Below are 13,968 nucleotides of genomic sequence, written 5' to 3'. Positions count from 1 at the left end.
CTAAATTTCGTGTTTAAGAGTTAATTTCGCTTTTTGCAGTTCATTTCGCATTATTTCGTGACAAAACATGGTCACAAAATGCATCTAACACCTTTCAAAAACATGAAAAATTAACACTACAATGTGTTTTTTCAAATTTCGTTTTTTCGTCAAAAACGAAATATGCATGCCCCTAGGCATTAGGTGTGAAACTCCAGTGTTGCTTGTCATTTCGATGTTCATTCTACCTTTAACAAGTGAAATAAAAGAGTGGGAAATCTGCGCTTACGTATCTCTGAAGTTGACTGTGCCCAACGAATAGTGACATTGAAATTACGAGTGCAACGCAGCGTGAACTCAGAATATCCATGTTTCAGGAAATGCCAGGAACTGGACGTGATTATTTCGTTCAGAAGTAGAGACGTGAGCATTTAGCGAAGTTTGAAATTGTGCTCAAATAGGCGACTGTGCCAGTAACATTCTTTATCTCACTTGACTGAATCCACATTTTACAATCAAGAGGAAAACTTACTAGCGTTTCTTTTCAGCTTAATTGTAAGATTGTAAAACACCAAACATTTTCACGCTCTATCGAACAGCTGAAGCCCAGAAACGAGCCATGGATAAGCATAGACCTTGCAAAAAAATTTGCACTGATCACATGACAATGAGCAAATAGTGCAGGAGTTTCACGCCAGCAATTAATACCGTTTTGCTACATACCGAGGTTTGAAGATTTCCTTCCTGGATATTCAGCAGTGTATAAAAGACGTAACTCTCGACATCACGAACAGAAATATAGAGCATGAAAATTAAGACTTTCATTCCAGTGTCGTTTCTCTTTCTCAGCATGCATTAAAAGCTTTCTGACCTATATTTAGCTAAGAATCATTCCTTATTCTCTCCGCTTTCTCGCAACATGGTGGTTTATTCAAGTTAACATGCGAATATAAAGATGAGTAGTAGCCTTTCTGCGCATGCGTCTGAACAATAAACAGTGTGGGCAGTGCGTTCTCTGCACCGTCAGACATTATGCTCGCTTCTAATATGTGCATAAATAGAGGAGGGATTATTTTGAAGCATTAACTTATGAAGTAATGTATCAACAAAATAGGACACCTTGATTCTGAAATACTCTCTTTCCCGCAAGGCGTTATGTATATTGCCTAACCCTGCAGCGATAAATGGATTTTAATAGCAAATTTTCAATGGCAACTTCTATCACCGCCGTAGAGTTATGCAACACACGTAACGCCTTGCATGGAAGCGAATATTTCAGGAGTAAGGTGTACTATTTATATTACCGGTGACTGTACATAGGGTAACAAAATATCCACATGCCCAACATGTGAATAAAAATTCAAATCACATTTTGAATGTATTCCCACAAATATATCTGCATTACTCAATGAAAACAATAAAATTTGCATAAATAGCGCCTTTTAGGCAAAAATAAGTACTCTAAACGAGAAATATATAAGTACCTCAAAACATGTGACATGAAATTCATGGACGTCGTTCCTAAAATCATAATTAATAATTAGGGCCTCACAGATTGCGTACTGGTACCATCGTCGCCTTGTAATCAAGCGGTCCCGGGGTTCGATACCTGGTGGAGGCACATGGCACAGTGGTCCGGATGCCAATTTAAACTGTTGGTCCAGTCCCGATTAGTCCTTCTGTGCTTAAAGTGGACTTAAAACAACAATTGAATGCAATTCAAATCTAACATCATAATTCACCGATATTTGTCCTCATTTCTGCTTGGCAACATACGAAAGAAAAAATATGCAATTACATAAAAATCCGAGCTGTACGAGATGAGCAGAAATGTTCCGAGAAATAGTCCCCACGCTGAATGCACCACAAAAAGTCACCTGAACACAAGTATGTTGTCTAAAGGAGTAGTTATACAATAGCATGTTGCTCCTGGACTTGAAAAGTATCGTAAACGACTATAGAGGAAAATAAAAATAATATTTCCTTTCTGTCTATGGATGTAAAGAGACATCAATTTGCATGCAAAAACCGATAAGTAATGCAATTTTAATTCGGCGCGGGAGAATGCAAGATAGGACTGACATAACATTTTTAAAAAATCGTTCCTGTGTTTTCAGTAATGAATAATTCATGACCCAGGTTCCATTGTGATGCAAATTCTTTCGTCGAAGTGTGGGCCGAAGGGAAGCGCCCGTGAGGAGAATAGGCCTTGGTCGCTAAGGGCTACGCAAATGCCACGAAGGACTGCAAAGAGAGTCCTCGAGATATGAACACTATACACACACTCACATATATGCATGCATGATTGATTGATTTGCTTTATTTTACTTCGCCTTTCTGCGACGTATTGATACTCACGAAGATGAGGATGAGCGATGAAATTTATGAGAGACACTCGCACAGATGGCCAGGCAGGGATTCGAACCCGATACCCGTCGGCTATATAAACACCAATATGGTGCATGTGTGCTGTGGGTGGAGAGGCAGCAAAACCTATTTCCAGTTAGAACCGTTTGTGCAGAAGAAACTTTTATACTTATGTTCCTATTAGTTGTCCATATCAAGAAGAGGGAGATCAAGGGGACGTCCTATGACGTCTATTAACTTACAATAAATTTTAAATAAGATAAAGGTAAATAAATATCGCCCCACCCTCGCATTAAAATTATAAATTAAGTGATCACCTCCGTTAATGAGTAAACTAACAATAATATCCAAGTCCTTCATCTTCTATGGTATCTTGTTCAAGTCCCGTCCAAACGCATCCTTTCATAAAAAAAAAATAACGTATTCACTCTAGAAACACGTAAAAAGTCAAAACTATTCTATATTGATCATTGATTGATTTGGTTAACTTGACTTTGATTTTCTGCCTATTTTGGCTAATCCCAAAGATAAGGATTAGTCATGAATGATATGATTAAATTGATGTAGTGACATTCACCAAGACACCCATTCCCAGACCGAGATTCGAACCCGGGAACCCTGACATCGCAGCGCTCTTTATCAATGAGAAATCGAAGGCTATTTACGACAAAATGTTGTTTATTTTTATACAGCTTCCAACAACGTTTTACTGACTGACGCAAACCTGATCTGACCTCAAAATTTAGGTCGAATTTTTAGGGGGTGGAATGTATTTGTCATAATCTGTAATTACTTGAAGCTTACACTAAAGCATCATCTTTCATGTTGGCAAATTACAACGTTCTGTATCTTGGGCGTGTTTTTTCTTTCCATAGTTTGGACGGAACCAGCTTGGGTTCATCGCCCTCCGGTATTTGGTGACATTCCCAGCCTCTTCGTCGCCTGGAGGAACAGAATCAAGGGCACAGGTGAGTTCGAAGATTATAAACACCTTGGGATGCAGCCACGCTGACAGCGCAATCGGATGGATAGCCACTTATTCTACGCTCCTGCAGCCACAAATCAGGGAACAGGTTCTTGAGACATGGAACACTACTTCGCGAGCAAAACTGCACAAAAAGGATGTGCCTTTCTTCGCATTGGCTTTAAAAGCATTCAAGGACGTGGATGCAGACATGATGGAAATTGTCCCAGCGTCACCTCATCCCCCACTGGTAATTCCGTTTATTACAAAGTTTCATTTCATTGTAATGCGCGAAACGCTTCAGCCACGCTGTTGAGATTATCGTCAGAAACCTACAAATCTTTAAATCAACACGCCCACCAAGTAACTGCAGGTTTGCATAACTGTAAATAAACCTTATAAAGTGCTTGAGGCAGTGCACAACATTCATGCACGGAATGCTCTTGCTTGCGCATGCGTATTTGTGTACACACTGCAAACGCCTACTTTTATAGTCAGCTCTTCCCGCAACACAAGCGACAAGTGCTGTAACGAAATCACCTATTTAAAACGTTACAATGCTCATCCCAGTCTTACAGCGCAGTAAGTCACTAGTATGATGCGGTTTTTTATTATTATTTCTATGTATCTGCTCCCGTAATTACAAGGGATGTGCAGAAACTTTTCCCCTTGCACAAAATACGTTTATTTATTTCCAGTAAATACATCCCTCTAACCTTGCAAAATTTAAGGCTTATTATTGTTTCTCTTTATGATTATGCATCTGTAAAATTCACGGCACGTATGAAATTAAACATAAGTTCTTTGACACAATAATCCGAATGCAACAGATGTAATTGTCTATCAACATGTTCAATGTCTTAGTTTTACGCAATGCGAGTTTCAAAAAATACCTCCTGCAGTTAGTTAAAAAGCTCTCGTCACAATACGCACGACGTGAGAGAAAAAGTAAAGAAAAATGGCTATGCCTAGCATTATTTATGGAGTCAATGATACAATCGAAATTATTGAAAGATTATAATATATTAGCAACGCCGTTAAAGGAGAGTTAAAATGAAAACGACTCAGTTAATGGTTTCTCGCATTGTTATAACTTTAAGAAATAATTTTAAAATCTAAGTACAATATTATAAAGACAGCCAGTATCTTATGCGGAATCGCTTCCTCCACGATGTAGAAATGAGGGTGATGCAATGAAAAACAATTTCAGGTAAAGCCGTCAATACTGCTTCGCTAAATATTCAATCTATCAGCATATGCCTGAAGCATGATGATGTGTTTATTCACAATCAGAATAAACCATACCAACACCAGTTGATCAGTAATGGAATAATTGGCTACCTGGTTTTGTGGTGTAGGTTATCCAAAGTTCAAGATTACTGATTCGAATTCTTGATGCGGTGTGTCGTTAGAAATCAAGATAAGAGACCTCGCATACAAAGAAGGAGTTTACTTGAAAATGAACCGAGGGAATCACAGCGAACCAAACTGAAGTAAAACACCGTAAGTTTTCAAATGTGGGGTTGACAATTTCCGGGTCCCTGGGTTCGAATCCCATGCAAGGTTTGCGTTAGTTCTCTCTTCTATTGAATCGTTTTTGCGATCGAAAGGTACAAGTAGCACAAATACAAAGATATAACACACGATGCGCTGTTCTAAACCAATAACTTAACGTCCCACTTGTAATTTGCTCAGGAACATGGCAATTGGTACGAAGAAGACTGGTGTAATTAAGGTTTCGATACCCGGTGAAGGCCCCGATAAAACCTTAAATACAAGTCCAGGCCTCTTAGCATTTGTGTGCATAAAGTGGACTTTAAATCACTCAAACAAACGAAGACTGGAAGAGGTTGCAAATTCAATGTAAAGTACCAATAAAAATCTCTTACCAATTTACGATGGTAAGCTGTGGAGAGATTGTGGTGATGTGGTTGACCAGAATAAACCATCGTGGACGCAGATCTGCTCCAAGCGAACATTCTCGCCAAGCAATTCTTCTTTTTCCGTGACTTCTGCTTCGAATCCGAGCCATTACCGGGCTCTCGCCTCTTCTTGTACCATTCGGTCTTCATGGGCACCAAACACAAGACACCGTCACTGAAAACAAACACAACCTCGCACCGAATACACTTAGCACACTTCCACCGATTAACAATAAGATGGATCACCGATGAGAACAATCTTTTCGCCGGTCAAGAATCATTGCTACACCAGCGCCGCGGCTGCAGAGAGAAGCAATGCATGGCAATGCCCCCGTACTTGTTTGGCCTTGAAAACAAGCTGCACCTCGGCTGTTTTAACTCCCTCTTCTACCTTGTTTTTCTTCCACCCTTTTTCGCCAATTCCTTGCGTTCTTCTCCTCTACTTCGGCGATCGAAATATGCACACTGCGCTGGCAAAACTACAACTGTTCACCATCCGGCCTCACTCGGGTCAAATCTTCCAAAAAAGCCGGTTAAACCAGTCTCCTCTTCTTTTTTTACTTCATTCCATTCCTTCTCCTTGCACGAATCTACATGCACGATCTTTCAGTGTATTATGACAGCTTTTCCTATATCTCTCCTGTCCTCTCTTTCTACATGAAGTTCTTATCTTCGAGTGTTTCAGAGTGAAAAACAAGAATAATTGGAAATATTCACTGAATAGTAGTGCCTGGGTACACCAGCGCCTCCTATCCAGGCCACGAGTTTTCTTTAGCCCGCGGTAAATACCCTCCTTTCATCGAACGATAATTGGATCACCATTTCCACAAACAGATGCAAGGAAGATTATTTGCTCGCTGTTCAGATTTTGCTTCCCTGTAATCATCACCCCCACGAGCACGAAGAACTACTTCTTCCGAGGGTCCCAGACCGGAAAATTACCACCAAATCCAATTTCAAAAAAAAAAAAAAAAAAAAAAAAAAAAAAAAAAAAAAAAAAAACGCTATGGCGAGATCTCCAAAAACGACATGATTTCTACGTTGAAACTGTTCATCTTCATGTCACGACGATTATGGGCAAAAACTTCCACTTTGTTTAAGCAATTTCGGTTGCACATTCACAGAGTTCACTTTCGGGTTGCCATTCTTCTTCTCTTTCGCAAGTCAGCTTCGTAATTTCATTTCTCAGCCAAATAACAATATTTTTCACGAGTAAAGACGAAGGATAGGATAAGAAGATAAAGGTGCTTGACAGCTGAAATTTTACGTGGACGATGTCGTAAGTTTTCTATAAATATGGTAGCCTACTAGATGTAGCCGCACAAAGTCCATAAACGGAAAGAAGAAAGTTTGAAGAAGAGCTAGTGGTCACAAAAAGTGCCGAGATATTGTTCTGATGGCTGAAAACTAAGTTTTCATTCCATTAAGAGTACATGAAGGGTCGGAACAAATTTATTAATGATATTTTTAATACGTAGGCTATAACAGAAGCCGAGCTTCAGTGCATTCCGAGCTCTTATAGATAAATAAATGATTAGTCGTTACCACAGTACATCACACAAACACACAAAAAACAAATTTGAAGTTGTCTCTTGTGCTACGAAGATTGTTGTGAAGTCTCCTTTCAAAAACAGGAAGTTGGGGGGCATCACATCAGATTGGTACTCCCTCATGTGTGTTCTCTTATGTATTTTAACATGGGTATCTGCGGGAGGGGGGGTGTAAAAACGACCGGAGCGTGGTGCTGATCACATCACTCCTACAATGGCTGCGACCGTGAACGTGTGGAGCTCCTACCTTCAGCCCTCCATGAGGTTCCATGACTTACTGCAACTGGGATGGAACGCTACATCCATCCTTATCGTTATTTGCTTGTCAAAGTTTGTCAAGTCCACTTTAAGTAGGATCCGAACCACTGTACAAAATGTTCCTTTCCTTGGGAATCGTGCCCGGGACCCATTGGTTACAATGCGACAGCATCGTTGTGTTTTTAACCAACAAAATACACTATGCACAATTATTTTGGAAATGTGTCAAACAATAGGAACAAGCATCGAAGCAGTTATTTTTCACATATTCCGCAGCATCATCAATAGTTGGAAGTTTACATAATTGTTTGTTTATTTTGTCAGTTTTGCAGTGTATATCTATACTGCTAGGTTAAAACCGTGACCGTGGGGAAGCTTTACATCGCTCAAGAACGTGTGTGCACATGTACTTCCGCTTGTTTTGAAGAACATGCGACAGCTACAGTATCCCATAAGAGTGGCAACCTATTACAATAACTCAGGTGACTGTTCCGTTACTTTGACAGTGTACTAGCGTTTAGAAAATATACCTGGGTGATAATTAGCGCTCCATGAAGGAAGAAAGTTCGTAGAAATGGAATTCGATACTTGTGTGAACAGCGTGGCGTTTGCAATTTCTTAGCAAGACCCAAACATTCTTCAAGAACTTTACTTTAAGTTACCGATCCCAAGATTCATCGATAGAGCAATAACCAGCGAAGTCTATATTTGGACATTGGTAAATAAGTTAATAAATGACTTATTGCAGGGTGGTAACTTTTAGTAAGATGCCCATTCATTGATTGATTGGTTGGTTTATTTTACTTCGCTTTTTCTGCAACTCTTGGCTAATCGCGAAGATGACGATGAGTGATATGATGAAATTGACGAAGGGCACTCGAAAGAAAAAACAACCATACCCAGGCCGGGATTCGAGCCTGGGACCAATGGCACCGTAGCACTCCGCTACGAATGTCGGCGCTGTGCATTCACTGTGTGTCTTCAGTGCAAGGGCGTATTTACGGGCGATTAGGGGGTACAGACCCTCCCCTTGAAAGACTTCCCCAAGTAGAACGAAACTGTCGAACTTCCTGGAAGGCACAGATTTTATTGGAATCATATGGTTTTGAATGAGAACACCGAAGATGATATATGAACACTACTACTTATAACAATATGCATAAAATATTGATCAGGAACTTTATTTTTCGTCGAGTGGATCTAACATCCTTTACTTATTATTCTATAAATATTCATTTTGTTTATATTTTTGATATTATTTTCTTTCCAGTTGTTTTTATACAAATTTTGGCGATCTTAACTACGCGTAAGTTTCATAATGAATACGTACTGTTACACCTCTATTCTTACAGCGTCTTTTACCTAATCATGTAATAATAATACAATTAATTTATGCATTATTATGAATAGGCCTATAAATTGCATTAACGTATTAAACACTATTAATATTATTTCTGAGACACTTGTTTTGGACCCCCGAAATATATTATTAGATACGTGCCTGCTTCAGTGTTAAAATGAAGAAACATTATTGAATTATGTATATTCAACCTTCCCCTGGTCGGAAAATGCACAGGCCCTGCCTGCCACAATTTACAACACCTTAGATTAGTTCTTATATCGTCTGCTTCTTGGGAGCTATAATTCTGCGCGATAACTTTGTATTGTTACGCCAGAACAAGGTTGACCTCACCGAGCGAAAGTATTTGACAGTTTTCCGAGAAGGCAGCGTGTACTATTGTCGAGGCTGATGACGTTTCACTTTTCCCACCGTAAAGCAAGAGGCTCGATTTTCCATTTTTACAGCTACATTATTGCCAGCTCTGCGTCATGCATAAGCAGTGGCGTGGCTTCTGCAAAAGTGTTACCGGCCATCAGTACGACTATTATGCCTGCTAGATGTTATCACCCCCCCCCCACCCCCCAGAAGAAAAAAAACGTCTTTGATCTAGATTTTTGTTCATCTCGTTCTTTTTTTGCAATCCGCACAGTGATTTAGCCACAGACACTCCGAGAAAGAACTACCACTCATGAAGCAGCTACCGCGAAAATCCAATGAATAGTGGTCGACGACGCTTGTCAATTCTTCATCTGTCTCTGTTTCTTTGCAATGAGGTGCAAAGGGGAAGAAGAAGAAAAACCACACTTTTCTCGGGTCAGTTTGACGTTTGTGTGGTTAGCAGACGACAGAACTCCCCTCCTCCAGTGACAGTCAATGTGGATAATAAACCTTTTCGAGCAAGGCCTCATCTTCAGGAAGCTATCAACTCGCGGCAAGCCACGGCACCAAGCGACCTGTTACGTAAGATGAGTCAAGGCAAAATGGATAATAAACCTTTTCCTGCTCCCACAAAAATAGGCAATAGTTAGGCTGGAGAGTTCAATGAAGTAACCGATCTCAAACTACGCACTGGTAATGATCAGAGTCAGATTAACGTGCTTGACAGTCGACGTGGAAGGAAAGCCCAGCTGTACGTACTACTGTTGCCAACTTAGTATTTTGGAGCAAGGTTTGTTCAAATCACGAATCGCCCCAAGGAACTATATTTTCGTCTCTTACCGAACTGATCTCAGTTGTAGTTAAATCCAGCCTTGGCTCTGCAGTCTACCTCTAGTTGATTCACAGAAATGAAATCCCCATTTAGTCGGGATTTAGCTCTTTTCTGCCAATCTAATGTAACAACACTGTCCTGTGTTCGACAGGCCTCACCGGTAACTGGGCCCCTAAACAGACATATGAATAACCCCAGAGCACACTTGCCCCAAAGTCTTTCCCCGCTCTTCCCTTGCATTGGCACCTTCTCCTCTTCATACCTCTTGAGGGTAGCGCTACGGCCTCCCTCTTCTCTTATGTCGGCTGCGGAAAAAATGTCCTCTGGAATATCTACTCGACGGCAACGCTATTGGTTAACGTATTTAACAATCTTGTTATTTTATTGAAGCAACTTTTCAATTCTTTACATTTTGCTGCAGGTAACAGCCGGTTACATGCACACCACGCCGCTCTGCATAAGTATTGCCAGGTAAATATCATCACCGTGTTTATCCTTTTGCTGGCAATATGAAAGTAGTCATGGACAACTTGCAGAGCAATACTTGTGCATCCCACTGTACACCATGATGAGTTCCCTGATATATCTACCTCTAGGCGTGGATTTTTATCTATGTAGTGGCCTGAGGTTAGCATATCTGGTTCAATAATTTGAAGAAGCCTTTTAGTAACACTAAACGCACGGCCATGAAAATAAGCGGCTGGCCAGAATTGCGGTGGTGCTACACATGGCAAAAGCAAAACGAGGGCGGAAGAAAAGTCGATGGTTCCCGCGCACTGCGTGGCAACGTCAACCGGGCTGCGTTGCCTATTTGGAGCGTCAGACCGACGACCTCTATACGTGGGCACTTTTGTGTCATCCGTGACCTTTCGAGCAAATACTGTCAGTTCACATGAATTACAAAGACCAACTCTACAACGAGATATTTTCATTCTCTTAAACCTTCGAACAGCTGTGCTCTGACGTGGCAACAGGGTGAACTTCTGCCACCCGCCTAATTTCATGACGTGCGTTTAATTACAAAACGGAAAAAGTTCAAATTGCGCAACTATTCCATCAAATTGTCTTCCTTAGGTTTATTGTCGCGAGTAACCTAGAGTGGTGAAAAATAGATGAAAAAAATAAACTGAGAAAGAACATTCGTTATCAACAAATGACATATCATTGTTAAGTGGACTATCATTGTTAATTATGCGCGAGTTTCTCATCCAGCCTTTTCTATACCTGAACTGGATTCGAATGTTATATATCTGGTTTATCGAAGGCGATAAGCTAACGCTGAGTCAGAGTTGCCACATTTCCCTTTTCGTCTATTTCTTCCTCTCTAGGAATAACCTAATTGCGTTCTCAAAAGTTCAACTTCTATTAGTACTCGTAATGTTCACTGATCAATAGGAAACATCTATTGACAAAAATAAATGGGATACATTGAATGAATGAAAATTATTTGGAAATAATAGAAATGAAGATTGTTGGGTAAAATATACAAAATTGCGAAAACGTTAATGACAACAGTTTTAACTGTTAAAACATAAGCTTTATACTAAATGTTCTGTTCTAATAATTTTAAAGTAGATCTAAGCTATTCATTTTTCGCAAAACAATTTTTAAAAAATAGTTTAGGTTCGTTATGTGGGAATGGATAAAATATTGTGACGAAAGAGAGAAAACAAAAATGTATTTCGGACTCCCAAAGAGCTTAAAATTACCATGAGAGCCAGTTACTTCAAATTTACCTGCAGTTTTGATATTTTTCATAAAATTTCTCTCCCTCCCTTTCACCCAAAAGTTGTTCTGAATTTCCCTGTGTAACGGGGAAAATTTCCTTTGTGCGATAACGGTGCTTGATCATTGATAAACCAGCAAAGGGTCTCGCTACTACCAGAGGGGCGCCAAGTATCTGAGCGACGCTCGTTGAGCAAGGATTTCGATCGTTGAGCAGACAGATCATTTACTTGACACTGTGTGCTCATTGATCAAAATATCAGCGCCTTTGAATAATCTGTGTTGAATGCGGCTGCGTCGTGGACAAGATTTCAGTGTTTGAAAAGCTGTTAATTATGAAAACAGTGTTGAAGTGGACAAAACTGTCGTAATTTTCATTTTCACCCGTGCACAAATTTCCTAAACTCAGTTTATATTTGGAATAAACAACATTTTCATCTTAATACAACTACAAAATATTATGTTACCTTCTGTTACTTGAACTTCCTCTGTAATTACGCTATATCGCAAGCCAACCCGCCATCCTCACACAGTTTTCCTCTTCTACACTTTGCCTCACGAGATCGAAACCCAAAAATGATATATTCTGTGGCTCAAACCTTGAATTAATAATATTTCATAATACTGGACATTTGGAACCGGAGAGCAAGGTTCAAGTTCGCTCACCGATCAATTGAGCAGGGCTTGCCGAACAATGCTTATTTGGCCGTCAAGTAGCTGAGCGATCACGTTGCTCGCTGAGCGTTCAGATACTTGACGCACCCCTGGTGTCCTCTTTATTGCACACCACGCTACCAACCTCGTGTTCTGACATCAGTCGCGGGATACGTAGGTTAGGTCTGTTAGGTTTCGTTCTCTTAGCATAAATACACTATAAATATATTATTTATGCTAAGAGAACTAAACCTAACAACTTAAGGCGAAGAGGGACAATAACGCACCAGGCATGCATTTATTCCAATATCGTCGGAATGAGCAATGCTAGTAAAAAGATCTCCGCCAGAAATGAAGAGTATGAATTTCTCCCCATTTGGCAAGTGGAAGCGGTTTCTTAAGTTGATTATTACGCCTTATGCGGTCTTTGAAAAATATGATGAATTAGTATTTACAGAATCCCATGTATTCCTTATGGAGGAGCAATTTTAAATTCAGGTTACGGCTAAACCAATGGGAGTTTTGTATTTTCCTTCTGAAAATATAATCTTCAATGGATCCTCTACCCCATCATATGTTTTTTTCCGCTATCGGAAGTTTGATATTCCCAAGAGAACCAGTAAAGTAATTCTCCCATATGCGTAATGTTAAATTTCTACCTATCTGCTACAGCTACCCCGGCACACGCTTCACCCCTCGAGGCTCGTCGCGGAGGGCAGAGGGGGAGGGGCGAGAAGAGGTCTGTCTACTGGTCACCGAACGAGAAACACATGTTCGTTTTAGAGGAAAAATATTTCTGAAGGGTCCTCCAGAGTAAACAAGCTTGCAGGGTGGGATTCGCGACAGGCAAGAAGGCCCTGGAAGCTCTGAAAAGTAGAGACGGTAGAAAAACAAAGCAGACACAGGGAATAGATTTCAGGTAGAAAATCAGGAAACATATTATACAGTTTCTTGTAATATGCAGTAACGTACTTGAACAAGCCTGGAAAATTACGGGCAGAATGCAGGAGAGGCATGGAGTTATTATAATAATTATGTAATTCTTCATGGATTTGTCTCAATGTATATGTAACCGAACAAATACAGTACATATTTACATTATATCGATATTCATTTGGTTTACCATTGTATTGTTTAACTATTGTTTTACTGTAACTTGTACCTCTCCTCATTGCAATTTTTCGTTTCCGCACAATATATATTAAACTATGGGACACCTCTGCTTCAAGAACGACGATTTATTAGTGCTGGGGTGGGAAATAAAACTGTGTTATTTTGTTCACAGGGCTTTTTTTTAATTTCCATGAACAAATTGTCCAGATAATTTTGGGATGCTCTGTGACTTCGGACGATAAATAGACAGGTTTTTGTGTATTGAATGTTTATTTTGCTATAACTGAATGTGAATTTCACACTGAACGTATGTTTAAAACGAAAAAAAAAATATACTTTACATTTCCTACTTTCAAGCATACTACTACAGAGCATTCCCTGACATTCGCTACGAGACTCGGCGCAAAGCTGCCCGGCATCAGCGCTTGTCTTTCCCGGTGAACGGGTCAGCGACAGTCGCTAGAATCGGCTATTAAAATTAGTTTTCATATTGTGTACTAACCTTGACTACAGAAGGTGTTGAAAATGATGTCCCTCTGCTGCAACACATTCCTGGCATCTCCGAAGGAAATTGACATTTACACGTGCAAGTTCGTCTACTGTCATTCTCCCGATTTTTTGTACAATACTATCTTTTAACTCACGGATGGTGTGCGGATTGTCTTTGTATACTTTATTTTCCCATTTTTCTTTCCACTTTTATTCAGAACTGACCCTGTTACTCTAAACTTTTTTACGAGGTTTAATATAAGCGACTGTCGCGGATCCATTCACCGGGAAAGACAAGCGCCGATGCCGGGCCGCTTTCCGCCGAGTCTCATAGCGAATGTCAGGGAATGCTCTGTATTTTGCCGAATTTACTTTCCATCATGGAAATGCTTTGG

General features: G+C 40.1%; 1 protein-coding gene across 11 annotated transcripts in view; it reads right to left on the bottom strand.

Annotated features, from left to right (window-relative positions):
• Positions 1-13,968, bottom strand: part of baz (par-3 family cell polarity regulator) — a 459,446-nt gene that overhangs the window by 109,156 nt on the left and 336,322 nt on the right. The window contains exon 1 of one of the 11 annotated variants that reach the window (XM_083120310.1): positions 5,200-5,484. The exons of the other annotated variants lie outside the window; for them this stretch is intronic. Coding sequence (XP_082976436.1) covers positions 5,200-5,382 — 183 coding nt within the window. The 5' untranslated portion in view covers positions 5,383-5,484. Of the gene's footprint in view, positions 1-5,199; positions 5,485-13,968 lie in introns of those variants that run through there. 11 annotated transcript variants of the gene reach the window in all.

This window comes from Lepisma saccharinum, chromosome 4, assembly GCF_977018435.1.
Source record: "Lepisma saccharinum chromosome 4, izLepSacc3.1, whole genome shotgun sequence".
Classification (NCBI taxonomy): Eukaryota; Metazoa; Arthropoda; class Insecta; order Zygentoma; family Lepismatidae; genus Lepisma; species Lepisma saccharinum.
The sequence above is the reverse complement of the archived record's forward strand: the minus strand, read 5'-3'. Positions and strand labels throughout refer to the sequence as shown.